This window comes from Arvicanthis niloticus, chromosome 1, assembly GCF_011762505.2.
Source record: "Arvicanthis niloticus isolate mArvNil1 chromosome 1, mArvNil1.pat.X, whole genome shotgun sequence".
Lineage (NCBI taxonomy): Eukaryota > Metazoa > Chordata > Mammalia > Rodentia > Muridae > Arvicanthis > Arvicanthis niloticus.
In genome coordinates, this window is record NC_047658.1 from 7,652,560 (window position 1) to 7,680,001 (window position 27,442).

General features: G+C 51.4%; 3 protein-coding genes across 6 annotated transcripts; 1 reads left to right on the top strand and 2 right to left on the bottom strand.

The window, feature by feature from the left end:
* Positions 1–1,761: 1,761 nt before the first annotated feature.
* Spred3 (sprouty related EVH1 domain containing 3) lies at positions 1,762–12,729 on the bottom strand. Of its 3 annotated transcripts, none has more exons than XM_076930967.1 (6): positions 12,615–12,729; positions 11,082–11,169; positions 9,713–9,881; positions 9,544–9,620; positions 5,898–6,038; positions 1,762–5,223 (listed from the first exon to the last, which is right to left on the bottom strand). In XM_076930967.1, the coding sequence occupies exons 2-6, from the start codon at positions 11,163–11,165 to the stop codon at positions 4,555–4,557; spliced, it is 1,140 nt and encodes a 379-aa protein (XP_076787082.1). In that variant the 5' UTR covers positions 11,166–11,169; positions 12,615–12,729; the 3' UTR covers positions 1,762–4,554. The 3 variants fall into 3 exon arrangements, with proteins under 3 accessions (XP_076787082.1, XP_076787085.1, XP_076787077.1); XM_076930970.1 differs by having other exon boundaries at positions 10,989–11,169; XM_076930962.1 differs by having other exon boundaries at positions 10,989–11,169; positions 12,611–12,729.
* Positions 12,730–13,382: 653 nt separating this feature from the next.
* On the top strand, positions 13,383–17,102 carry Ggn (gametogenetin). 2 transcript variants are annotated; one of them, XM_076930980.1, is made up of 3 exons: positions 13,383–13,610; positions 14,030–16,253; positions 16,920–17,102. In XM_076930980.1, exons 2-3 carry the CDS (start codon positions 14,269–14,271, stop codon positions 17,035–17,037), a joined length of 2,103 nt encoding a protein of 700 aa, XP_076787095.1. In that variant the 5' UTR covers positions 13,383–13,610; positions 14,030–14,268; the 3' UTR covers positions 17,038–17,102. The 2 variants fall into 2 exon arrangements, with proteins under 2 accessions (XP_076787095.1, XP_076787097.1); XM_076930982.1 differs by having other exon boundaries at positions 13,393–13,610; positions 14,358–16,253.
* Positions 17,103–17,455: 353 nt separating this feature from the next.
* On the bottom strand, positions 17,456–23,681 carry Psmd8 (proteasome 26S subunit, non-ATPase 8). Its single transcript, XM_034523926.2, has 7 exons — positions 23,252–23,681; positions 22,107–22,179; positions 21,880–21,982; positions 20,294–20,459; positions 19,409–19,509; positions 18,716–18,827; positions 17,456–17,973 (listed from the first exon to the last, which is right to left on the bottom strand). Exons 1-7 carry the CDS (start codon positions 23,618–23,620, stop codon positions 17,836–17,838), a joined length of 1,062 nt encoding a protein of 353 aa, XP_034379817.1. The 5' UTR covers positions 23,621–23,681; the 3' UTR covers positions 17,456–17,835.
* Between the last annotated feature and the right edge of the window lie 3,761 nt (positions 23,682–27,442).

Consider the following 27,442-nt stretch of genomic DNA (forward strand, 5'->3'; position numbering starts at 1 on the left):
AAAGAGGAAGCAGATGCCATTGAGGAACTACAGCCTAAAGGAGAGGCAAGCCAATGGGACTGGGGTTGACTTCATTTACCAAACTGGTTTTCCATCTATGCAATTGGGGTTCAAGGGCAATAATATATATTATGTGCGTGAATGTTGGTGTGTGCCTTGTGCCCACAGAAGTCAGAAGGCTTACAATACCCTGCAACTGGAATTCCAGATGGTTGTGAACTATCTTGTGGATGCTGGGAACCAAACCCAAGTCTTCTGCAAGAACAAGTGCTCCTCACCACTGAGCCATCTCTCCAGCCATTAATATATTAAATGGAATCTGGTCTCAACAATCTAAGACCCCCTTATTTTAGCCTCCCAAAATCTGGGACTACAGGTTTGTGTCACACCCAGTCTTTCAAGCACTCATTCTTAAAGGTGTCTGTGAGGATTTATGGTCCATATGTTAAGGTGCTTAAAAGGGCTTGATGCATCCTCAGCTATTAACAAGCTGTGTGGTGGTGGCGGCGCACACCTTTAATCACAGCACTAGAGAGGCAGAGGCAGGCAGATCTCTGAGCTGGAGGTCAGCCTGGTCTATACAGTTCCAGGACAGCCAGGGTTATACTGAGAAACCCTGTCAAACAAACAAACACCAAGTAAGGGAACTGGACTAACTGCTCTCTCAAAAGCTGGTTCCTAGCGCTGACCTCTGGAGGTCATAAGCACCCGAGGACCCACCATGCTTTTTTTTTTCCCCACCATGCACTTTTGGCCTCTTTGGGCCTCCTGCAAACACACATGTACATAAATACAAAATAAGAATAAATCTGTTTCAAAGTCAGATCTGGTGACTTAGACATCTGTTCTCATAGGAAGATGGCCACAGGTTCCCACGTAGGTGGTCCACAAGCACCTGCCACTCCAGCTCACATGCAGGGAGCCATATATAATTTTAGAATCTTAAAAAAGAAAACTTGGGCTAATAACCTTTACTTCTTTTTCGGTGCTGGGGCCTTACCTCAGCCCTGGCCCATACTGAGCATGCTCCACAGCTGAGCTACATCCTCAGGTTTCTTTCAAACTCCACGTATTAATCTATGGGCTCTGGATGGAGAGAGAGCTAAGCAAGAAAGTACTTACAGAGGATCTGGGATCAGTTCCCAGCAATCACATAGCTCAGTTCTAGGGGACCTGATACCAGAGAGCCAGGTGGTGCACACACATACACACCTATAGGCAAGCAAACACATAAAATATTTTAAATATGTAGAGTCTTTTCACACATCCATTAACCTCCCTCCTCCCTCTCAGACACTACCTGCACCACCACAGGGCTGATCCCAGGAGTCCTCCTCACACAGGTACTCCAGCCTTTGAAAATGCAAATCAATACCAAGGATGGGAGCCTTCCTGTGGTCCCATCTCACTCGCTGGGGTGACAAGGTGTATGCAATGTCCTGCAAAGCCTCTCCACCCTCCTCTGCCAGGATCTGCCTTGCTTCAATCCATTCCCAACTTACCAGCCGAATTCCTACCCTAATGGCTGGTGCTGCTGGAGCCCCTGCACACACCCACAAAAGCCCCTCCCCTCCCGTTGTTCACTGTGTCGCTGCCAGTCACGATGGGACATTAGGTATTTAGTGAATGTACTTGACTGGACATATAAACCCAGCTAGATGATCAGCTTGGGACTGAAGGATGTAGAGGGGAGGAGAAATCAGGCCCTTGGGGTAAACAAGGGGATAGGGCGCGCTGACATGAATAAAAACCAGGCTGAGACACGGTCACAGACATTTCTTGGAGCAGATCTCAAACTCCCCCTCCCCCAATGACAAGGCTAGGTCTTTGCCCCCCACCTAGTCCTCCCTCCACTTCAGCCTGCCCTGACACTAACAAGGTCACAGACTGGCTTAGAATCAAGATCAGGAAGATAAATGTTGGCGTACCTCCCCCAAAATCTGGGGGGCAAGCATCCAATCTGGGGGGCAAGCAGCTGGAAAATTGGGCTGGGGAGCTCCAGGATCTGAGGTATTCCTGGCTCCCAGGGTTCAGTCCTCCATGCACCCCAGATATGGGGGCAATGAAAGGTAATCATGGATCAGAGGTGGGTATCAACAAGGAACAGGGCTGGGGGACCTGGGAGAGGGGTTACTGGGAGATGGGGGACTAAGGGAACCTTCCCCAAGTCCCCTCTGCTTAATCCGAAGGTCTCACAGCACCATACAGCACTCTGGTCCCCCTCCCCACCCCTTCCCAAAACGAGGTAGGTTAAGAATGGAGCTTCCCCCGCTTACCATGGAAGGGGGGAGACCGAGGCACAAAGAGGGGATGGGGACCCAGGCTGCCCCAGCCCCCAGTCCCTCCGCCCTCAGCTCTGGTGGGTCTGACACTGGATGAGAGCTAGGCAGGATGGGGACACGAGGGACACTCCCTCTTTCCCATTCTCTCTCACCCATCCCAGGGTCTGCTTAAGGGAGCTAAATCACAGGTTCCGGATACAATAAATAGTTAATAATTTAAAGGAAGTGACACAAATATTAACCCCTTGAATCCCCACAAGGCCACCCAAGTCTGGGTAATGAAGAATGATTCAAGTGCACATTCCCAGGTACTTAGGGCCAAATGTAGGTTCTAAGCCCATGAACTATCAAGACTCTCTTGGCTCTGAAGCCTTGGTTCTCATATCCAGGACACCAAATCCTAGTGTCTCTACTTAGGGAAAAGAGGCCGTGGCACCTCTCTTCTCCGTGGGGAAGTGCTACAAAATAATACTGAGCTTTCCAGAGTGACCCCCAGTGGAGATGGAAGAGGTTCACAGGAGAGGGACCTGAAGGAACTAGGGATTATGATATGGGAAATCTGTAAGGTTAGGGGTGGGTAAGGGGGGCTTCTGTGGAGCAATTGTTGGCCCCAGAAATACAGGTGTGCAAAAGGTAAGCCTTCCTCTGCTGTCTCTGCTTGATCCCAGCAGCCGGCCTTTGCTGAGCTGGCAGCTTGTGCACAATCTTCTGTGGCAAAGCCAGGCCCTAGAGGGGAAAGGGAAACTGCTGGGTGGTCCCGGATTCCAGGAGTCTGAATTTACACTGGCATAAGTGCCCTGCCCTAGGATAAAGGGGAATGGGTGGGAATCTGGACGTTACTGGGACATTCCAGTTTTATGAGCTTCTAGATGGCAAGACATACGGGGGTGGGGGCAGGCGCGGAGGGAAATCAGGTAGTGAGGAAATGGGGGCTTCGTTAGTCTAGAAGTATTTTGAATTCAAGAACATCTAGAGCCTAAAGGTGATGAACTCCTGGGCATCTTGTTGCCGAATGTCTCTGGTACGAAGAGACCAAGGTGTCAGGCCAAAACGAATCCCAAGATTGTGGGGACTTAATTCCTGTACCTAGGGCCCAATGATATCTCAGGGTCTTAGATCCAGTGCTCTTAAAGCAAATTGGATTTGCTCTAGGGCTGAAAGTCAAGGGATGAGGGACCTGGGTTACCATGACCACTACATCTTCTAAGTTCCAGGCTCCCAACCAGTGTGGTAAGTGGGGAATGAGGGCAGAAGGAAGCCAGTGTTTCCAGAATATTTGGGATCTTAAAATTTAGGCCTAAGGGAAACTGGAAGGTTAGCTAATCTCTATAAACCAGTTTGTGGGGCCTAGAGCTAGTGGCTTCAGCCACACATTTAAGGGTACCAGGCACCTCAGAGCTCACCCATGAGACTCAAATTCATGGCTGGCTTGAGGGGTAGGTGTTTGGTCCCTAGCTTCCCGAGCATCTTGGTGTCTGATATCTGGACCTTGCTGAGCTCTGAAAAGAGCCTCCCAAGTCATTTTGGTCAGAACATACCTCATGTTTGAGGATATCCAAGGAGTTAATGCATTTTAAATCTAGGGTGCTAGGGAATTTGCAGGTCACTTGCACATGAACTGATGGCAAGCAATGTCTGTGGACTTTCAGGACTCAGTGGACTTCAGGCCAGTGTCTGGTGATTCCAAACTATCCTAATGTTTCTTACCCAGGAGGGTTTGGAGTCTCTGGGTCCTGGGGCTATAAGAGCATCTAAATATGCAAATACCAGGTCTCAGGTGAAAATTCAGGGACCATTTTCTAGTGATTCTGGGTCCTCTGGTCTCAAGTTCTAAGCCATTTGATATAGGGTCAAGTTTTAGCAACTCTTGGCTAATTTGGGGGCCATAATATGAGTGTTTACAATGTCAAGCATGACCTGAAGTCTGGGTTGAGCATTTGGAAGAGTCAGGGTCCAAGATCCCTGGGTCTTAGGGATGTGAGCTCCTGGGCCCCTTGAGATGCAATGTTTGAAAATGTCCTAAGTCTCTTCAGTAGGAAAAAGGGAAGGAGAATCCAGAATTCAGGACTTCGGGTGGACAGACACCCTGATGAAGCTGGGTCTGGGGATCTCAGTCCTCAGTTTGGGGTCCAGGTACCAGATCTGGGATCTCTCAAATCCATTCAAGTTCCAGATGTACCTAAGTTTGGGTTTTAGGTTCGTATGGAGTTCAGGGTCCTGGACCTTCAATTTTTGGGTCTTCAGACCGATTTCCAAACCAGCCCAACAATCCTCACCGTGCAGCCTCCTCGTGGCGACCCCCACAGCCCGCACAGCCACAGCGTGCAGCAACCCAGTGACAGGCGCGCAGGGGCGCATAGCAACAGAGGCAGGGCACTGCCAGGGACAGAGCAGCCAGAGCGGCCCAGCGCGCAGCAGGGCGCGGGTGGCCTGGCTCACAAGCACACGGGTCCGAGAAGTCACCCTCGGCGTCAGACAGGCAGTGGTACAGCAAGCTCTCAGCGCACCACAGGCAGCTGAGCCTGCGCACTAGCAGGCGACCTGGGTCTGGGGCTTCTGCGCAGCGACCACCACGCCCATCTGCCCGGCGGCGGAAGAGAGCTCGGCAGTGCACACAGCGCGCAGCCTCCTCAGCCTCTGGGGAGGCTTTGGCTAGAGCAGGGGTGGGGCCTGGGCCTGGGGGTGGACGAGCAGGGGGTGCTGGGGGTACAGCCTCTGTGAGAGGGCCAGGGAGTGACACTGGAGGACCCAGGGCTGCGCCCCTCAATCCACCAGTCTTGGCAAAGCGCACAACGCAGGTAGACAGGGCAAGAGGTGGAGGCGGTGGTCCAGATCGCCGGTAGTCCTCATAGCCGCGGCTGCCCCAGCCCTGGCTCCCTGCCCCAGCTAGAGACTCTGAAGGTTCTGGAATCCCAGTGAACGGTAGAAGCGGAGGGTAGCTCTGCAGAGCCAAGGGACAAGGAGGTCAGATTAGGGACATTTACAACTTACTCAATATCCATAGGCTACCCAGGTTTATCCCAGAACGCAAGCAGAAGGCATCAGTCAGAAGGGACTGTGTTCCCCTGAACTCTCTTGGGCTCGGGGTTCCTCATGCCCGCAGAGACAGAGCAAGGTTGGCAGCAAACACACACCTTAAGGGCCCTGTGGCTTAAGATTTCCCAGTTTGGTCACACTCAGCCCCAGGTGACACTCAACCCCAAGCCCCTCCTTCAGGATAAAGTAAACAGTCTTAAGAAGTCTTTCCAGAGTACCAGCGTCTGTCTTCTAATATATTAGAAAACCTGTCCATGTCATCCCCCAAGTCCCTGCAGAAACTAGACAGCCCTCACCTAAGAGCCCACCGCCTCTACCTCTTGTCAGTTCTCAGGAGCCCAAGAGTCTGTTTCTGACCCAGCGCCTTGCTAGGCAAGCACTCAATTGCTGAACTACATCCCCAGCCCCAAACCCAGGCCCTTTCTATTCCACAACCACGTTCAGCTCAGTCAGGCTGGCCATTTCTTGGGATCTGTGTCCCTTATCATATAGTTGGGCTTCGGCAGCAGTCAGCTTAGGGAGCTGTCCAATTCTATCCAGATTTACTGCTGAGAGACAGGAGGGCAGAAGAGGTCATACCTGAGCAGAGGAGCGGCGCCTTTGCGGGGGCGTGGCCGGTGGGAAGGCAGCTGCTGACTCCACTGTGGCAATGGGAGCGACAGCTGTGGGAGGAGTCTCCTGGCGGCTGTGACTGGAGGAGGAGTCGCTATCCACGTGGGACTGAGGGAGATTGGTGAGGCCTCAGTGCAGGGGAGTTCCCCAACCAAAGAAAGATGCCCTTACATAGACCTCCCTTCTATGCAGAGCAAGTGCTCGGCAGCCAGGAGGTCTGGGCTCAAGCCTTTGCTCTGCCACTGACTGGTTGTGTGACAAGTGAGCTCACCTAAGAGTCCAAGTGTCTTCCTCTTAAAATGGGGTCATTATAGTACCTATAATGACCTACAAGGATGTGTTGGGGACACTGTCTCTTACAGCGCCCTATACAGCTGAGCCACAATACAGTCCCTCACTGGTGCTTCTAGGCAACAGCTGTTCTTATCCTAGCCCCTTGCTAGTGGATTCTGGGCAAGCACCTACCATTTAGCCACTCCCCCAACCCCTCACTGGCGAGTTATACCATGTCAAATCCACCACCCTTGCTCACTTAGGCCAGGCCTCAAACTCAAGATCATCTTGCCTTCCCTCAGGAGTAGCTGGGATTATAGGTGTGTGCCACCTGGACTCTGGATATGGCCACCATTTTTACTAGACTCCTAATAGCTCAGATTACCAAGCTACTGGACAGGCCATCACACCATACTCTCCTTCCCAGAAGCCCACTTCCTTGGCCTGCCAGTACATTGCAGCTTCCTTTCCACCACAGCTCAAAAGGATAGTTTGCTTACCTGGACATCTTTCTTCTACTCAAACCAGGCCTCGTACTTCACTAGCTGAAGCCCCACTTCCAGGCCCTCTGCTCTCTTTCCTGTAACCTCCTAGGTCTTCTGTTCATAGCCTTCAGTCTAGATCCACTGAGCACCACAGCAAGCCAGAAGAGCCCCATACACAGGAACTGTGTGTGACTGCTGGAGGGCCACCTCCAGCCCTCATCACCTCGAGACTCTCTTTGACCCAAGGCACTAGTTTTTATTGCTCTCTCTAACTGCACCTGGATATTCTGTGCCTCGCTTATTATCACTCAATTCAATGTATTCGGCCCATTTACCTAACACCTATCGTGTACTAGGCACTGTTTTAGGGACTGTTTTAAGTGAAGCAAGGTACTAGCAAAAGATCCTTGGCCTCGGGGAGCTGACATGCTAGCATAGAGAAAGGGTAGAAACTAACAGATAAAAAAAAAAAACTTTCTTAGGGGGCTGGAAAGGTGGCTCAGAGGTTAAAAGCATGGAATGTTCTCCCAGAGGATCCAGGTTCAATTCCGAGCACCCACATGGGAGTTACAGGTAATCCAGCACCTTCATACATGCACAATTTTTTAAAAAGAAAGAAAACTGTCTTAGAAGGGGGAGGGGATTAGAACCAAATAAAGGATATTGGCGATTGTAACTGGGGAGTGGTGGTCACATGCAAAAGTTTTGTTTTTCAGTGTAGCCCTGGATATAGACCAGGCTGCCCTCAAACCCACAGAAATCCACCTGCTGCCTGCTTTTGCCTCCCAAGTGCTGGGATATAAAGGCGTGTGTCTACCTGGAGAAAATGTTTTATGTATTCCAAGTTGGCTTCAAACTTGTAACATAGCCCAAGCATGACCTTGAATTTCGATCCTTCTGACTCCACCTCCCTAGTGCTGGGATTACAAGATGCCAGCTGGGGAATTGAATCCAGAGCTCAGTGCACACTAGGCAAGCACTTCACTAAGCCAGCCACATCCTGGCCTGAGAATGCAATTTTAAATAGGTTGTGTATAAAGCCTCAGAAGAAAAGATTATAAGTTCTGAAGATGTGTTCTGGACAGAAGGGCCCCAAGACAGGAATACACCAACCCTGTTGTAATGATAGTGAGAAGTGTAATGTGACAAGACGGTGAGGGACAGACCATCCCAGGCCCAGAAGGATCCTAAGTGCCATGGAAGGTTCTGAATGGGATAAGGGTATGATCAGACCCAGCCATTGATAAGAGGCTCCTTGGCAATCCACCCCCATAATCCACCCTGTGTGTGTGTATGTGTGTGTGTGAGTGAGTGTTTTTGGGAGATGAGATCAGACACTAGTGTGTGGAGAGCAGATTCTGATCATTTTGAAGGTAGAACCTGAGCTGGGTTCTACTCAGTGGTAGAGTACTTGTCCAGCATGTACAAGATCCTGAGTTTGAGCCCCAATACAGAGAAAGAAAAAAAGAAAAGAAGGGAGGGGCGGAGGGAGAAAGGAAGGCTGGGAGGAGGTGGGAGGGTGGGGAAGCATGTGAGCTAGAGAGACAGCTCAGCAGTTAAAAGCACTGGCTGCTCTTTCAGAAAATCTTGGTTTGATTTGTAGTACCCAGATGGCAGCTCACAATCACTGAAACCAAATTCCAGGGTAATCCAACACCTTTGTCAGGCCTCCCTGGGCACCGGGGATACAAATGGGTCCACATACAGGCAAAGCACTCATACACATTTAAAAAAAAATTTTTTTTTTTTGAAGAAAGAAAGCAGAACCAATATTATGACAGACTCTATGGGAAGCAGGAAAAACCAAGAATCAGCCCAGTGTGTGGTGTACGTGTAACCCACACTTGGGAGACTAAGATGGAAGAAGGATCATGAGATCCAGGTGAGCTTACTCTCCTAACAGACCTACCAGTTTCTCCTCATCAGCCCCTCTCCTGACTATCATCAGTTTTTCCAATAGAGCCAGGGGATTCTACTGATGAACAGCTGCCACCCTCTCCTCACTCAATGTCCTCTACGGTACTCAAGGTAAAGAACCAAACCCTTACAGTTGTATCTAAGATCCCACACCATCTGTCCCTGGGTCACATGACCTGGGCTATGTAGTAAAGCCTTGTCAACAAAACAACAAAAAACAATGGAGTCAAAGATGACTTCAAGTTTATAAGCCTGCAGCTTGAGCAATAAATAGAAGATAGAATTATCAATTCATAGAAGGGTGGTGATGGTGCATGCCTTTAATCCCACCACCTAGGAGGCAATGGGAGGTGGATCTCTGAGTATGAGGCCAGCCTAGTCCACAGACCCAGGGCTGCATAGAGAAACTCTGTTTTAGAAAACCAAAACAAAAGGAATTAGCAATTCATTTGTCCATGTATTTATTTTAACGCTTATTTCTGTTTATATTTTATCTTTTTCTCTAAAGCACCAAGAAAAAAGAAAGCTTATTTTGCTTATTTATATAACCCTGGTACCTAAAACACTGCCTGGTATGGGTGCTTTTTAGCACTTGAACAAAATGTATGGATCATGACAAAACAGGAAGCCACACATGGTGACATACCAGTAATTCCAGCATTCAAGAGGACTGAAATCAATATTATCACCAAATATGTATTGAGCTTGAGGTTGGCCTGGGCTACATAGGAGACCGTATCTCAAAGATAAATTAATAAATGCATATACAAGAACAGAAAACCTAGGACAACTATGGTTGAATTGGCATTATCCATATGGGCCTGATTTTGTGTCCCTAGCATGTGGCCTTTTGTGGATAACAGAGCAAGTATTCAGGAATATTTGTAGACTAGAACCAACCCTCTACCCTTCCATGGGAAAGAGACCCCAAGACTCACCGTCAGAGGGCAGGGAGTCTCTGCAGTGTCCTGGGAAGGGGAGGAGGAGGAAGAAGAAGAGGAGGGAGTCAGCGAGCCTAGGGCAGGGAGAAAGGCAGAAGTGAGTCCCTAAACCCCAGATTCTCCGTGTCTGTCCCCAAGCCTGGTTGTGTGTGCCTGGGCCACTGACCTCGACTCAGAGCAGCCAGTGCAGCCAGCAGGCTCTTCTGGAACTCATCTGCCTCTGCAGGACTCTGAAACGTCAGCCCAAACTTGCAGTCCCCCAAGCTCCAGTGGTGGAAGATAGGATTCACTTTGTTGTAAACCAAACCTGGCCTCAGGGTACACTCCAGGGTGGTCTGAGGGGCAGGAAGGGGCTAGGTCAGTGAACCCTAGCCACGCCTGTGACTTTGAATCCCAGCCCCTCTGTACTCCAGGTGTACCTAAACACCAATATAACCTAATTTTAGGAGATGTATCTCTGATTCCACAATATTCCTTCAATCCTTTCATTTCTATACCTATCTGAATTCTTCCTCTGATGTCCCAATAGGAACCTCAAATCTTATTAAATGCTTAAAACAAAACAAAACTCTTCTCATACCCTAACAATTGCCTCTTTTGATCGAAGAAAAAGCATTATTTACAGTTTACTGAACACATCAAAGTATTACAACCACTTCCCTTCTGGTGCCTCAATAATCCCTGGAAAACTTCTCCACCGTCCACTAGATGCTGAGCATCCCTTGGGTTCCTGCCATGTCCTGTCTGTCATCAACGCTTCCCCCACACTGTTCCTGATGCCCTGCTTTGAGATGTATCCCTTCCTCAAGCTTTTTTTTTTTTTTTTTTTTTTTTTTTTTTTTTTTTTTTTTTTTTTTTTTTGATAAGTTCTCACTACCTAGCCCAGGCTGGCCTGGACCCTTACAATCCTATCCTCCTGTTACAACATCCCTAGTGCAGGGATGAGAAGCATGTGACATAGGACTGTCAGCCACATCCAACACTTCTAAGCAGACCCCCATAAATGCCTCCAGATACTTAGGGCAGACAAGGGCCACTTGGTTTCGGTCTCCTGGTGAGCATCTGTGAATAAGACAGAGCCAGAGGAGGATTCTGAGCAGAGAGGAGGCATGATGGGAGTTGGGTGTGAGCTGGGTCTGGGTCGTTGTGGAATGGGCCAGGGTTGGAGGAGGAGCAGGAACGAATGGGGCAGGAATGCCACTACCGAAATAGCCATGATAGAAAGCCAGAGAAGCAGTGGACCTGAGCTTCTTAATCCCCCGCCCCCCCCCCCCCAATCCCAGCTCTTAATTCAGAAAACAGATTATTCCAAATTCCATCCCACGGCCCACTTTGAGTCCCAGTGATAGAGGGACAGTGTGACCTCTCCTTGCCACCCCCTCCCCAGCCCCATCCCTCCTTCCCCAGGGCTCATCCCACTCCCACACCCCAGGGTGGCTCACTTTCTGGTCCCGAAGCCGCTCCCCGTGGATGACGTAGTGCCCCTGGCGGGCCCCCCCCTCGGGCCTGGCCCCTCGGACCCGACATACGCTCACCTGGCTGAGGCCCCCGCCCCCCACAGGCAGCCAGCCCCCACTGGAGTCATCTCGGGCCATCACCACGGCTCGGACCCGCACCATGTACCTGGAGGAGGTAGGAAGGACAGAAACAACACAGGCCGTGAACTCTAATCTTGTTCCCGATTTGAGCGTTCTCCCCAACCCTGCCCCCCTTTTTATCTCTTACCTCTAGATTTACCTCACCCTCAAGCCATCAGCACACCCACCCCTTGCCCACTTTCTTCTATCATGGCTTCTTTCTTCTTAGTGACACCTTGCCCACCATCCTTTTTTGTATCTACCTTTTCTCGCTATCCCCACCTTTTCAGAACCTTCCCCTATCCCCACCCCAAAGGCTAGGTTTGCCACTTCCCCTCTCCCTACAACTCCCCCTCAACCCCAGTCTCCTTCTCTCTCATCACAAACCCATAGCCCCACCCATTGTCCCCCCCACAGCTGGATTCCTGCGCATATGTATTTTCTCTGGACCCATCAACTCAGCTTCAGTGCCCCCAATACTGCCTCCGCACCCCAGAAGCCCAGGCCACTAACTGGGTGAAACCTGGCTTCCCCCCCACCCCTTCCCGGATTTATGAATGAGACCGGATGCAAAGCTCACTGAGTCACCCAGCAACCAGGAGATGGGTAGGGAGCAGAGAGAGAACCAGAAATGGCCAGAAAGAGAGGCCGAGAAGGAGATGGAGGCAGAGAAAACCAGCAACCGGCGACCGAAAAGATTCAAGGAGCATTTCATTCACAAAAATCAAGGTTGCTCCCGTTGGTCTCAGTTGAGGGAACCCAAGGAAGAGAGATGGGAGGGGAGATAATGATCCATCCCCTCACCACCACCCCCATCCTTCAGAACATTTTACCCCGCCCCCAGTTTAGGGGATGTAGCCCTCCGCCCAGCAGTCAGGTTACCATTTAGCCTCACTGTCCCTAGGCTGATGGACCCTGAAGTCCCAACCTTAGGAACCCAGGCAACGAGTTCTAGCCCCCTCCCCCACCTGCAGGATGTCGGGTTTCCCCAGCCGTTCAGGAGGGGAAGGGGCGGCCACAGCGCCCCCAGCCCCCTTTTCTCAATGGGATGGGATTTTGTGAATGAGCAGTCACGTGACATTGCTTCCTTTGTCCGCCCGCCTCCCCCAACAACAGGTGAAGCAGGGAAAGAGGGCAGGGGTCCCCCCCCAAAGGCCTAGTTGAGATAGGGCACTGAGATCTTGGGGTGTCCTATGTTCCCACACATCTATTTTCCCGGGGAGAGTAGTCATCAGAGTTCCTCAATGGCGAGGGTCTACGACAGAATTTTGTGAATGGGGCATCCTCGGAAGAAGTCCAGGACCCCCAAATGGAGATTGCTACCTCAAATGGCTACCGCGTATTTTGGTGCCCCCACCCCTCTTGTTCTCCCCCCCTGTATCCGCGGGGCACAAGGGTGGGCAGAGGGTTACAGCTGCGATCCAGGCTGCCCCCTCACCCTGGCAGGCGGTCTCCTCAGCCCCCCGCCCCCTCGCCACTCTGGGCACCTGCCTGGGAGGCTCCGGCCGGGCTCCGAGCGGCGGCGACGCGGCCTCCTCCTCCTCCTCCTGTTCACTCCCGCTCCCTCGCAGGCTCCGGCGGCGCTGGAGACGGGCACCGGGAGCCGGGGCGGGGGGGAGGGAGGGGGAACCTGGAAGACGTGTGTGGGGGAGGGGGCGGTTTGGGGGAGGGGTAGAAGCAAGGCGGGCGTACATGCCCGCTGGGTCCTAGAGCCCGGCTCGGACTACAACGAACATCTCCTATAGCCCCCATTTTCTCGGGACCCAGAAGGGAATCCCCACTTTGCCACTTATCTGAACGGTTGGTCCCTGATGATGTGAGAAGGGAACAGAAATAGACCCTGGTCTCAGGATTCTATAGAGAAGGTGGTCCGCGGTCTGGGCTCTGAATGGGAGGGGCGGGATGCCTGGCAGGGTTCGAAAAGGGGAGGGGCCTAGGAGCCTGAGTACGGAGGAGGTTTGGACGCTGAAGGAACTGAGAGGGTGCGTCACGGAAGGGGCGGGCGGGCGGACCTTCTAAGGCATCCGAGGGAAGACAGGGTCTTAGAATGAGAGATGCTGCCTGGACTTAGCAAGGCGGAGCTTGGACATAAATTTCCTTAGTGGCAGGTCAAATAAGAGGCCCAAAAGGAGGAGCTACGTAGCAGTGTTTGGCATGGGCGGGGTCCGGGGAGGGGCTTAACAGAGAGGGGTGGGGCATTATAAAGGGGTGGGGCTTAATGAGAAGGGGCCTGCCTACCCACTATGAAGACGTTCCTGTATTTCTAAAGGTGATCCAGGTTCGAAGGGCTGCGCTCAAGCTGGCTCTCAGGGGGCGGGGCCTCGAGCTCGGGGCGGGGCCTAGATCTCGGGGGTCGTCCTCGCAGTCTCGCCCACTTGCCTTCACCCGCACATCCGTTCTTTTCGGTTATTTTCTGCTACGGCCGTTCCCCGCCCTGCCTTGGGCCCACGGGGCAGTGATCTGATCTTTGGTCGGCTGGAGGAGTCGGTGAGTGGGGTCCACTTAAGAGGCGGAGCCTGGGCGGAGCTTGAGGAAAGGGGTGGAGCCTAAGTTAAGAGCTGTCACAAACGCCAAGCGGGAAAAGTTTAAGAGGCTTGAGGATTTGCTGCTGGCTGAGAAGAGGGAGGGATCCAAATGATCGACAGAGAGAGTCGGTGGGTGATCCGAGGGTTAGGACTGAAGGACTAGGGAATTAATTAGACCACAGTCACAGGTATTTGTTAGGCAGAGGCGAACCTGACCCGGGGCGGGGAGGAGCAAGGATACGGCCAGCTTCTTGACAATCGGGGGCGGGACTAGATAATAGGGCGGGGCCTGGTTAGACTAGTGTTAAGAGAGAAGCGTGAATTCATTGTTGGCTACTGGGCGTAACCATCATTACCCGTGTGGTTTGAAACTTTCAACAGAGAGGCTGGAGAGGCTGACTCCTGAAGCCTGGAGATCCCGGGAGTGGCAAAAGTGTTAGGGATGTGATCTAAGCAGCCAAGGGATCAGGGTTGGCGCCTTTGTACATTAAGAAGTTAGGTTCGAAGAGTAAGAACCGCAGCCTTGAGACCATGGGGAAGGGGGCGTGACCATGACGAATTGGAGAACTGAAGACTTAAGAGACGGGGGCTGAGAGAATATTGGAGGACAGGGCAGACCAATGCAGACAGGGGCAGTTCAAGAACAGCCTGAGCCGTGGAGTCCCCGCAGAACCCGCCGACTGACTGGTGGAAGTTTTTTTAACCACAGTCCCCGACCTTCTTCAAAAATGGGGAACGTGCAGTCGGAGCCGTCCGCGGGCGGGGGTTCCCGAAAAGAACAGGCCTCAGACCGCGCCTCCGACTCCCGCAGGACGCCTCTGGTGGAGCCCGAGGTGACCCCCTCATCCCCTGCCATGCGCCTGGCTCGAGGTCTGGGCGTCTGGTTCCCTGGCAGTTCCGGGCCCCCGGGACTCCTGATACCCTCGGAGCCCCAGGCCTCATCCTCGCCCCTACCCCTGACCTTAGAACTGCCCTCGCCAGTGACACCCCCTCCAGAGGAGGCGGCTGCTGCGGCGGTCTCCACACCACCCCCGCCCCCCGTGGGGACCCTGCTGCCCGCGCCATCTAAGTGGCGAAAACCCACGGGCACTGCAGTGCCTCGGATCCGCGGTCTTCTGGAGGCGAGCCATCGTGGTCAGGGTGACCCTCCGAGCCTCCGCCCGCTGCCACCGCTGCCCCGGCAACTGACCGAAAAAGACCCGGTCCTGAGGGCCCCAACCACACCTCCGACACCCCTGGAACCTCGGAAACAACTACCGCCAGCACCGTCGACTTGCGACCCGCAGCCCCCGAGCCGCAGAATCACTCTGGCCTCGTCGGCCACAAGCCCTACAGAAAGCCAGGTCAGACACAGCAGCGAGGGTCAGGCAGCCGGGGGAGCCCACGGAGGGGTACCTCCCCAAGCCGGAGAGGGCGAAATGGCTCGGTCCGCTACTTCCGAGTCTGGCCTAAGTCTGCTGTGTAAAGTCACCTTCAAGTCGGGGCCCCATTTGTCTCCCACATCGGCCTCGGGTCCCTTAGCAGCCAAAGCTTCACTCGGGACCGGTGGTGGCGGAGGACTGTTTGCCTCTTCTGGGGCCATCTCTTATGCTGAGGTCCTGAAGCAAGGGCCCCAACCTCCTGGAGCCAGTCGTCCCTTGGGAGAGGTTCCTCGTGCAGCTCAGGAAACCGAGGGTGGTGACGGAGATGGCGAAGGGTGTTCTGGTCCCCCTTCGGTGCCTGCTCCCCTTGCCCGGGCTCTACCACCACCCCCTTACACCACCTTCCCAGGTTCAAAGCCCAAATTCGACTGGGTGAGCCCTCCTGATGGTAATGAACGGCACTTCCGATTCAATGGGGCTGTTGGGGGAATCGGGGCACCCCGACGGCGCACGACCACGCTCTCAGGGCCTTGGGGATCCCCTCCACCAAGGTCAGGTCAGACACATCCAACTTCAGGGCCACGGAGACCCACACCTGCCTTGTTGGCACCACCCATGTTCATCTTCCCAGCGCCAAACAATGGCGAGCCTGTTCGTCCAGTGCCTCCAAGTCCGCAGCAGATACCTCCTCTGCCACCACCACCGCCCACACCACCAGCCACGCCACCACCGGCGCCGCCACCCACACCACAGCCACCAGCGCTCCCGAGGACGCCGATATTGGTGGCCCGTCCGCCTACTCCAGGCCCTGGCCACTTAGAATCAGCCTTGGCTCCCACCCCTCCCTCCACTTTATTCCCGACTGCAGCTGCCGACCAGGCCCCAGCCCCGACTCCAGCCCCAGTCACATCCCAAGTACCAGCAACCACAACCGCTGAGCTGTCACCGCCAATGCCCCAGCCCAAGATTCGTACACGCAGGAACAAAGGTCCCCGAGCGGCCCGGGGTGTTATCCGTGAAGAAGGGACTTCTGGAGACGGCCCTCGTGAACCGACGGCCCCGGTGACTGACAGCAGCAGTGGAGGGGGTGGCGGTGGTAGCAACGGAACCTCCACAGCTGGGGCCTCTAACAAGGGAACAGCAAGGCACTGGCCGCCTTTCGAGGTGCTTAATTCCTGTCCCTGCAAGTGCTACTGCCGCCATCAACGCCGTCACCGTCGTCTGCCACGCAACGTGTCTGCCTGGTGAGGGAGATGGAGTGGGAAGGAGAGGGCACACTCCAAGTCCTGCACCCATTTATCCTGGATGTATTAAGTACACGCACTGGCGTCTTGACTGTGGCTACCCCACAAGTTACCTGGATCTCAGTTTAGCTGAGCCCCAGGAGCCTTGCCCTTTACTGGCCTTAGCTCAACCCCTTGGTCTTTATTATCTGTAGCCTTCTTGCTGGCCTGACCTAGTCACTGCCTTGACCCCACTCTGGGGGCAGTAAGGATGGCTTAGCAGAGATGGGGAAAGGAAACAACTTTCTGGAACCTGAGGGTGGAGTAGTAAGTCCCCAACTTCCCTGGTCCCAGTGAAACTCCAGTGTTCCATACCCCCCACTCACCTAAGAGACAAAGGCTTTGGCCACTGCTTCACCAATGGGGGCCCGGGGACACTGCCCCTTCTCCACCTTTGCTACTATACTAAAACCCTGGATTTGGTCGACAGGCCTAGCTATATGTGCAACACCTCCTTTGGGGGCTTGCTTAGGGCTCCTCACACTCTTTCCCATTCTATATGGATGTACCTCTGCCCCCAAGTGCCCTTAGGAACCTATGACAGCCTTCAGGGTTGTCCTTATGCCCATGGGGGAAGTGAAGTCACAGAGACTACACAAGACAGACCCTGTCAATTCATCTTCCCAGGCTGAGTACACCCACCAACCACCTGAGTGAGCCACCTTGGGTGGCCACCGTCAAGCTGGCTGGCTCCCTAGTAGCTGGCCTGGAGCACTACGACTTGCAGGCCACCCATTCTACCTGAGTGCAACTGCCCAACCCCCTCTGCCTCACTCTCCTTGACAATAAAGTACCCAGTCTACAAGCTGCCTAACTGTCCAGTACCATGTAGGGGCGGGTGGGAAGGCGTCCTGATTCAGGTGGCTGGCCCAGGGCTGGGTTATTGTTCTCCTTTGTACTAGTGGTGCTGTGGTGAGCCAAGGTCATGGGTCACTCTGGAGCAGCAGTGGGGACAACCTACTGGACAGCTTTCTTGAAAACCCTGCAGGTGGCTTGGCTAGACTTGGACAGTTCCCAAAGCAAGAAATCTGCTAGTGGGCCAGTCTGGTCTAAGTAACAACGTAGGCTCAAGGAGGCCAGACTGGATAGACCCCTATCAGGGCCCATACTGTTTATTTCAGACGGTTCACATGGTAGCCCACAGACAAAGTCAGTTTCATGTCTCATTTTTAAAAATTATTTAATCCATGGCCAACATTTTTTAAAAACTGAGACACACGGTGCTTCACTGGAATCTAGTCCCCTGGCCCAGGACCAAAAATGCACCCACAGCTGGCTAGAAGAGTCCCTCAATCTGGGCCTGTGCTCTACTGTGGGCCACTGGGAGTCTATGCTTAAAACTCAGAGCAATGAATGGCAACTGGGAAACACTCACCCAGAGAGCCCAACGGCCCACCCCCCAAACTCCCAAATTCTCCAGAAGTAACTATCTCCACCATCCCACTGGGGAGACCAGGGCCCTTAAGAGGTTAATCTGCCTTTATTGAAGGCCAGCTTATACTGGGTTTGTAGGACTAGCCATATCCACTGCCCTGGCCGAGGCTCAGACAATCATCTCCAGCTGCCGGGCGTACTCGATGACCTGTTTGGCCAGTTCAGTGGAGGGGATGGTGCTGTCTTCTGGCTTGTGCTGCTGGCAGGCAAAGCTGTAGTAGCTGTTGGGGCCCAGCACCCAACCTCGCTGAGGAAAAGAGAGAGATGGGGGGGGGGGTGATCACACAGTCTGCTCCCCACAATATGTAGCCACCTCCCATTGTACCATAGCTCCTTTTGTCATGGATTACTGTCACTAGATTGACTCTGTGCCTCAGTTTTTCCATGTTTGAGATGGGTACCATAACCTTGCTCCTCTATGAATCTACAGGACTTATAAAGCCTCTGAGCAGAAACTGTATTTGGTCCACAGCACGTAGTTGGCAGCTGTCCCCATCACTCAGTATCCCTCTGACAGTCTGCTCTTGAGTCTGCTGTCTCAAGACCACTTGGCCAGCCTGAGAACCTCAGTCTGCTCTTGCCTCTTCTCCTGCCTCCTGGGACACCAAGGCCGCTGTGCAGCAAGAGTCCACATCCCTGGGGGCACTGCTCCACTCAAATGAAGCAGTGTGACTGTCACCAACAAGCTGCTGCTTCTAAGGAAGTCCTAGGGCAAACTCAGGATGCAGAGCATCCCTTAGAGCTGGAGCCCGGTGCTGAGCTGCGCTGAGCTCCACATGTGTCAGACTTTCTACGGAAAAGGCAGCAAAAGCTCAAGAGAGGCTGAGCCACTTGCTTGGAGTCTCACACCTGCATTTAGTCTTGGGCAGCCTCTGTTCTGCTGCTGTCCCCATATACTATCCACACAGTGCACTGACACTGCTCAGACAGGAAACAATACCCTCCACCCCCACCCTGATCCACTGTCCCTTGTCCCACACCCTAGCCACCTTCTTGGCATAGTCCGTCATCTTTTTGGGTGTGCTGAAGAAGAGGATCCGGGTAGCCTCGGCAAACAGGATTTTCTCATAGGCCTTCTCAATGCAACCTGCGATTTCATCCCTGTGGGAAGGTAGCAGTTCTCATCACTGGGCAGACAACCTCCCAGACCATCTTCCAACGAGTGACTCCAGTACTGAGGGCTTAGAGGGAGGGGTCTAACATGACCAGGCACAAAGCAGGCAAGGGCCAGACAGGACCCCACAGCTCAGTCTCTGAGTAAGTCTTTTCACATAGGAGCCATCACAAGAACAAATCCCCTTCTTCAGATGCCTGGAGCAGGCTCTTGGATGAATGAACTCGAGAGCTTATCTAGCCTCAAGCACTGGCTCTCCACCCAGCACCACAGAAACAGGTGTGGTGGTGCAAGTCTGTAATCCCAGCATGCGCTGTGGAGAAACGGGGTCATGGCCAGCCTTGGATACATGGAAGCCTTTCTGAATCCCCCAGTGGCAGTCGTGGCCAGGAGGGCAGCTCAGGAGTAGAGCACTCGCTTAGCTTTTGCACAAGGTTCTGATTCAAGCCATAGAGCAGAGGGAAGAAAATACACCACAAGAAACACCAGGGCATCAACTCATAGGAAGCAGGCAGTGTGGCATCTAGGGGACAAGGACAGGAAGTCTGGGAGCCTGGACCCCACATACCTGATAGTATCCAACAGGATGTCAATGAAGAAGGTATAGCTTTCGGCGGGGATGTTCCCCTTGGCCAGAAACACCTTGTTGTAGCTGCCCTCCATGAGGTACTGCCAAGGCCAAGGAAGAAGAAGAAAAGGATGGAGGTGGCACAGGCTTTCCTTGCTGCCTTGGTGCCTCCCAATCCCTGCTCTACCAGAACACCCTTTGCCACTTGGCCCACCAATCCCCAGTAGACTGGGCTCCTCCTCTTCCAAGAAGCCCTACCTGGCCTACACACTCACTCTGGCAGCCTCCTCTAGACTGACATCTAACCACCTTCTCTCCAGTTACAAGGGAGAAAGAGATGTATCAACCCCAGCTCCCACTGTACAGACATGTCAACTGCTGCCCTACCTGCCACTCTGCCGCCCTCCTCACAGCTCAGCCTTCTGGAGGCCTCAGTACCTGACACAACTTCCTAACTTCAGCTCCCACGGCCTCACCCTGGCCTTACCTGTCTTCCACTGTCTTCTTTGCTGTCCTTTAAATATGGCAGCAGTTTTGAGCCTCAGGACACAAACTGCCTTTGCCAGATGACCTCTTAGCCCTTTCAGGCCCTCTCTGACCCCTCCCAGGTCCAGGTCCCCATAACACTTAATGTCCCACATACCACACAGGTGACTCATTCGTTTGGTACCTCTGCCTCCACACTTCACTGGCTCGAGACTGGGTTTATCTGTCTCATTTGCCTTAGCATGAGAACCTACCCTGGTGCCTGGCACATATCTGTTTTGCTGGTTAAAAGAGTTGGTAGATTGAAAATGGCTGATCTTTCTTCCAGGAAACCCTACCAAAGTCTGAACTGGTACCACCCACCTGACCCAGGATCTCCCTTTCCCTGCCCAGCCTCACCTGCTCGAGAGATACAGGGTGTTTGATGTAGACGTTGGTCTGGATGTCCTTGGCAGGCAATCGTTCTAATTCTGTGTGGAACTCCGCCACTCGGTTCTGAGATAGCAGGAAGAGGAGGTTGAGGCCCAGGAGCTGGTGCATGTAGGCTGACTCAGGAAGCTGTTCCCTGTGAACCAGGGGGCAGGAGGGAGCCAAAGTTAATAGGCACTAGGGAGCTGATCACGTCCCTCATTTACCTTCCAGGATTCTTTTTTTTTTTTTTAATTTTTTTATTTTATTTTATTTTATTTTTAAGGTTTTTCAAGACAGGGTTTCTCTATGTAGCCCTGGCTGTCCTGAAACTCACTCTATAGACCAGGCTAGCCTCGAACTAAGAAATCCGCCTGCCTCTGCCTCCCAAGTGCTGGGAGGCGTGCGCCACCACTGCCCGGCACCTTCCAGTATTCTTAAAACTACTTGCAGGAGTTGAGACAAGTTAGGTACAGAGAGGCAAGAAAAGCCACAGTCATATGGACCAAGCATATATGGACCACAGTGATTCAGCCTATTTCCCATCTGTTAAACAGTTGTCACTAGGTAGCCACACCATAAAGGCTTGTTCAGTAAACATAAGTGAATTAAATGGTCTAATCTTAGTAAAGCCATAAGAATAGTATCCAGAGGCTGGATACTCAGTAAGCACAGTGTTTCCTTCAAATGAACAAAACTTGTGGTTCAATCCCCAGAACTTCATAAACAAGACACGAGGGTGCACACCTGTAATCCCAGCCACTGGGAGGTATAGGCAGGAGTATCCAACGTGCAAGATCAGACGGGCTACTACACAACTGAGCTCTCAGCCAGCACGAGGCACACAAGACATAGCCTCAAAAAACAACAGCTGGGTACGGTGGCCCATTCTGTTAATCCCAGCACTCAGGAGGCAGGGGCAGGCAGATCTCTCTAAGTTCCAGGCCAGCCAAGGCTACATAGAAAAAACCAAACCAACCAAACAAAAACATAAAGAAAATAAAACCACAAGAAACCAGCAGGGGGCAGCACTACATATACTCTCTAGGCGTAGGCAGGTGGACCATCTTGAACCCTGTCTCAAAACAAGAAAATTGTGAAGCAAAGTAGCATCCTATTGACTGTTATAGATATGTCGGCTAGGAGAGTCAAAAATGAAGGGTAACACAAAGCCACACTGGGTAGACCGGACATAGTGTGGGACTAGATAAGGGAAAACAGACTGGAGGGGCTGAGGAGATGGCTCAGCAGTTAAAAGCACCAGATGCTTGAAGACCTCTGCACTTCCAGAGGTCCCGAGCTCAGTTCCAGCTCCCACGTGGCACCTCACAACCATCTATAATGGGATCGCAGGCATTCCTCTCATGTTCACACATACGAGCAGATAGAGCACCCACATACATGGAAATACAGAAATAAAACTGTTTAGAAACTTGTCTTAAAATCTCTAAGTTAATCTTCTGGCCCTCTGGCTTCTGGGGACAGAGCTAAGAACAGCAATGGTTCTCAGGTGAAGAAGCCAATTGGAGGAACTACCCGCCCCTACTTCAGCCCCTCCCTAGAGGGCCCGGCCTCACTTGTAATCAAAGTAGTAGCATTTGAGCTGGGCCATATAGCGCTCGAAGGAGGGGATGTCCTTGCATAGGATGCTCCACTGGGCCCCGATCTCCAGAATGTCCCCTGTGAGTAAGAGAAGAGGAGCCCTCAGGTGGTGGCTGGAACCCCTCCTGGGATCAGCACTGCAGTCATTCCTACAATGACCCAGGACCATCACCCTCCCTCCACCAACCCTAGTGACACTCACGGGCCAGAATGAGCTGCTGTTTAGTCAGTTTGGTCCCCGTGGTTGGCAGGAAATTGAGCTCCAGCAGAACCAACTGAGGGGAAGGAATGAAGAGGACACTTCAAATATAGATTACTTACTTTCTCTGGACTTTTAAGTTCCTACTTGAAAAAATGGAGCGTACATGCATCCTAACCCACACAACTGCTATGAGTATTAAAGGAGTCAGTACTTGTAAAGCACTCAGCACCGGGCCTGAGAGCACAGAGAGTACCAATTGGATTACCTCATCTTAAAAACATTAGTAACTCCACTGGGAAACAGGAGGCACTCACTCAGTGCCTGACCCAGTGGAATCATGAGGTGGGAAGACACCCATGACCTCAATCCTTTCTGTTGTTATTTTTGTCTTGTTTTAGGTTTCTGCTTTGATTAAGACAGGATCTCCCTAGGCAGGCCAGTCTGGTCTAGAACTGGAGACCCTGGTGTCAGCCTGTCAAGTGCGAGGATTACAAGCGTGGGACATCATGTCCAGCTATGATACTCAGTTCTGGGAAGACCTACCCCACCACAGTCTGCCAGAGAAGGGCTTAGGAGAAGTGTAGGGCACTAATTTCTCCCCTTCTGCCAGTCCAGCCCAGACACCATTCCTTCGTAAACGTAGGGACCTAATATGTATTTGGTTGTTGTTTACTTTTTAATTTCATTATTATATACAGTTTGAGACGAGGTCTATGTAGCCCTGGCCTCCTCGAACTCGCTATTGAAGATCAGGCTGGCCTTCTATACACCTGAATGTGTTTACAACCGAAACTCATGCTCTTCTGGATTCGTTATGGCCTCAAACTGTTCCTGGTGCACCTCTTCACACAGGTGATTCCTAACCTCCGCTCTCTCGCAGCTCACCCGGGCTTTATTGACCACACATTCCCCCCAACGCCTCATCTCAGCCTTATTTTCACTATCTCGTCATTCGTCAGTGCCTGATGCTACTTCTGCCTCCCTCCAAGTACCAAAGCTCGAACCATCCCATTCGACTCTTTCCATCACTCTCTCCCCACCACCTACGGGCCGAACTTCGCTCTCGCCATCCCTCCGCTTTACTCCCCTTCATCTCCAGTCTGTCTTCCCCCATGTACTAGGTATCGAGGACCCGGCGATCTTACCTTCAGGCGGCCCAGCTCTTCTCCACATTTACTAAGATTCGGGCTCTTCCGGTTCCACTCATCCTTGAGTTGCTCGTACATGCCCGCCGCTGCCTGTAGGATGCCCCCCGAGGTGGCCGCGGGCCCCGAGCTCGAGACGCTGGTCGACCCGTTCACCGTAGCCGCCGTGGCCGCCATCTTTCGTGATGCGGCAAGCCGCCGACCTGACTTACGGCAGCACCGCCGAGCGATGGTCTCCCGGCGGAAGTGAGGCCGGGAGGTGGAGCCCAGTGCTGGAGGCGGAGCTACGGCAGCCAGCTTCTGCCTGCCGCGGGAGGAGCGCCGCAGCTCTCCTCCGGGCGCCCTCGCAGCCCGGCCCTTAATGAACATGCCACAACTCTGCCTCTGCTGTCATTCAAAATGGTGAACGGAAGTCGGTTTGCTCCAACTGAAAACAATACCCACAATGCCCCGCCCATTCCCTTAGTCACCGTGGCGGCCCTTGCTTCGGCCTGTGGAATTTCCATCTTAAGGGTACCGCTTCTAGGCCAAGAGGTGGCGATGTGGAGCCATTTGGAAAACTGTCAGGTGTCACTACAAAGACCGGCTGTGAGAGGACTCGCAGAGAGGATTTAAAATTAGGGCGCTTGTGTTTATCAGAGCATTATTTTCCCACATTTTTAATTTTTTTTCAGACTCTTTAAAAAGGTTTATTTATTTTATGTATGCGAGAACACTGTCACTGTCTTCAGAAGAGGGCATCCGATCCCTTTATGGATGGTTGTGAGCCACCATGTGGTTGCTGGGAATTTTAGTCAGGACTTCTGGAAGAGAAGTCAGTGCTCTTAACCACTGAGCTATCTCTCCAGTCCCCTTTTTTTCTTATTTTTGAAATTAAAATATAATTACAGACCGAGCTTTGCGATTCACGCCTTTAATACAAGAGATTGGGAGATAGAGGCAGGAAGGAAGATGATCTCTGTGAGTTCGAGGCCAGCCTGGTCTACAAAGTGAATTCCAGGACAGCCAAGCCTACACAATGAAACCCTGTCTCGAAAAATATTATATATATTAATTATATATATATATGTGTGTGTGTGTGTGTTTATGTTTATATACACAAATACACACACACATATATATACATATATACTTATGGAAATTGGGTATAGTGGTTTAGCACTTAGGAGGCAGAATTTGAGTCCAGTCCAATCTATGCCAAGCGTTCCAGAACAGCCAGGGTCACATCGAGGAATCTTGTCTCAAAAAAATTTACATATATATTAAGTATATTTTAAATTATATATATTATGTATAATTATATATATTATAGAAGTGAGGTCAGGAAGTGAAGCTCCAATTATACATATAATTAGTACAGGTCGAAGAGACAACTCAGGGGTCAAGACCACTTGCTGTTTTTGCAAAGGACACAAATTGGATTCCCAGCGTCCTCATGGTGGTAACTCTAACTCCAGTTTCAGGAAATCTGGTACTCTCTTCTGATCTCTGAAAGCATCAGGCACATATGTGGTGCATATACATACAAGTAGGTCATATACACATATCAAAATGGGTTTTTGTTTGTTTTGATTTTTTTTTTTTTTGGTTTTTCGAGACAGGGTTTCTCTGTATAGCCTTGGCTGACCTGGAACTCACTCTGTAGACCAGGCTGGCCTCGAACTCAGAAGTCCGCCTGCCTCTGCCTCCCAAGTGCTGGGATTAAAGGCGTGCGCCACCACCGCCCGGCTTCTTTTGATTTTTCAAGACAGGGTTGGAGTGGAAATTTCTGGTTGTGTCATGTGATGCAGACTCATGTGATATTTTGCTGAAGCAGGCCATGAGAGGACACATGATGTCTGGAGAGAGTATAAGTAGAACTCCACAGACAGGGAGAGCGTGCTTGCTGTGCTTGGCCATTTTCACTGGTCTCTGTGCTTCACTCATCCTCACCTCATTGAGAGAGAACTTCTCCTGGCATCCCAGGTGATTCTGGCCACTCTTGCTGACTTGTGCCCATGCAGGCAGAGGCCTGGCTGTTTCGGCTCGATTGTGCCACTGCTGCTGATTCCTGCTTGAACTGGACTGCTGGTATCCTGACAATGGAGATTAAAAAATGTCCCAAAGAACTACTTCTAAACAGCTCCACATCCCCTTGTCCTATTTTCCATCTTTTCTCCAATACCTTTAAATGGTGGGCTAGAAGGGGAGGGGTCAAAGCATTTAAGAACCCTCATTAAAGTAGGTTTTCCTTTTCCCCTTCTTCCCTCCAACCATTCCCATGTAACATAAATCCCCACCAAATTCACAGCCTTTTGTCTCATGTTCTCTGTTTTATATTCTTTAATATATAAATGCAGCTTGTTCGGTCCATATAATGCTACCTGTATATATATGACCTCAGGACTGACTACCTGGTCTTTGTTATCAAATTGAGGGTCTCTTTCCCTGAGAAAACCGGTGTCTTTTAGCACCCTTGGTGCCTGCCTGTGGCTATCTAAAGGTAGGGCTGAGTGAGTTTTTCCCTTTCTTGTTAGTGTGTCCACTGACACCCTCCTCGTTCAGGTCTTCTTTAGACAGTAAAATTCTTTTGACTTCCCTGGCATCTCTGAAGGCCTTCCATACATTGTTTCAAATTTACACATAAACAATTTAAACATAAATGTATGAACTGTTTACAAAAATCATACATGCCTATGGTTTAAATGTCACAAAGAGAGATTTCACTCTCTTTGTTTTTATTATTATTTTATTATTATTGTTGTGTTTGGTTTGTTTTGTTTTTTTGAGACAGGGTTTCTTTGTGTAACCCTGGCCATCCTAGAAGTCTTTCTTTCTTTAAAAAAATTGCCTTTGTTTTTCAAGACAGGGTTTTTCTGGGTAGCCCTGGCTGTCCAGGAACTCTTGTTTTTTTGTTTTTTAAAAAAACAAAGATTCTGTATTTTATGTATTTGAGTGCTCTATCTGCATGTACCTCTGCAGGCCAGAAGAGGGCATCAGATGCCATTATTCGTGATCTAGAGCCATCATGTGGTTGCTGGGAAGTCAGGACCTCTAGAAGAGCAGTCAGGACTCTTAACAGCTGAGTCGGCTCTCCTTTTTTATAATAAAGTCACTAATTTATTTTTAAGAGAGAGACTGCCACAACACTAGTATCAGAGGACAAATTAGGAGAGCTGTTTCTCTCCATCATGCATGCTCTGGTGATCAAACAGGCTGCCAGGGTTGGCAACAAGTACCTTTACAAGTACCTATCTCACCAACCAGAATTTCCCAATTTTATCCAACATCCTCTTCTTCCATGGATACATAAATATTACCCCCAAAATATCCTGAGACCCGCCCTCAAAATAGCCCTCTAATACACTATTCTCAGGATAGGTAGTTGCTTGCCTCTGTCTCATCTGTGCTGATGTTTAAAGGCCCGGGCCACCATGCCCACCTGTCACATTGCTTTCTTGTTATCCTTTTGTCCTTTTAGAACTGCCATTGTGCACACACAGGCAACATTGGGGTGGGATTAGGAATGGCATATGATTGACTTGAGGCTCTTAGCTCCACCACTGCCCTGTGATTGGTACAGTGGGGAACCCTGAACTGAGTGGCTGGTATGACTTGTGGCTTACCCCTTCTTTCTCTGAGCAATGTGACATGTGATTGCAGCCTCTGAGGGGGGGAAGATGGAAGGCTTGAGATCAGAGTCTACATTCAGTGCTGAAACTACAGACTTGGGCAGACACTGAGGGGCCAGACCGAAGCCTTTGGTAACAACACTGAGGAGAGTATGCTAGGGAAAGCTGTAATCTCAGGGTTTGGGAGATGGAGAAGCATCAGGGTTTCAAAGTCATCCTTCAGTTTTACAACCTGTTCAAAGCCATCCTGAGTTACAGGAGACCTCAGCTCCAAGAAAAAGAGAGTAGAGGGAGGGAAGGAATGAAGGTGGGAGGGAGGGAGGGAGGGAGGGAGGATGTGGAGGTGCAGAAGATGTGGCTCAGCCACTAAATGCACTTGATGCTCTTGGAGAAGATCCAGTTTTGGGTTTCCAGCTCCCATATGTCCTCTTACAACCATTGTAATTTCAGCTCCAAGGGATCTAGTACCTTTTGTCTTGTCTTGTCTCCACTGGCACCAGGCACCCATGGGATGCACATAAACATGCAAGTACTCACACATATGAATAAAAATCATTTATTTTAAAAAAAAAAAGTTGGA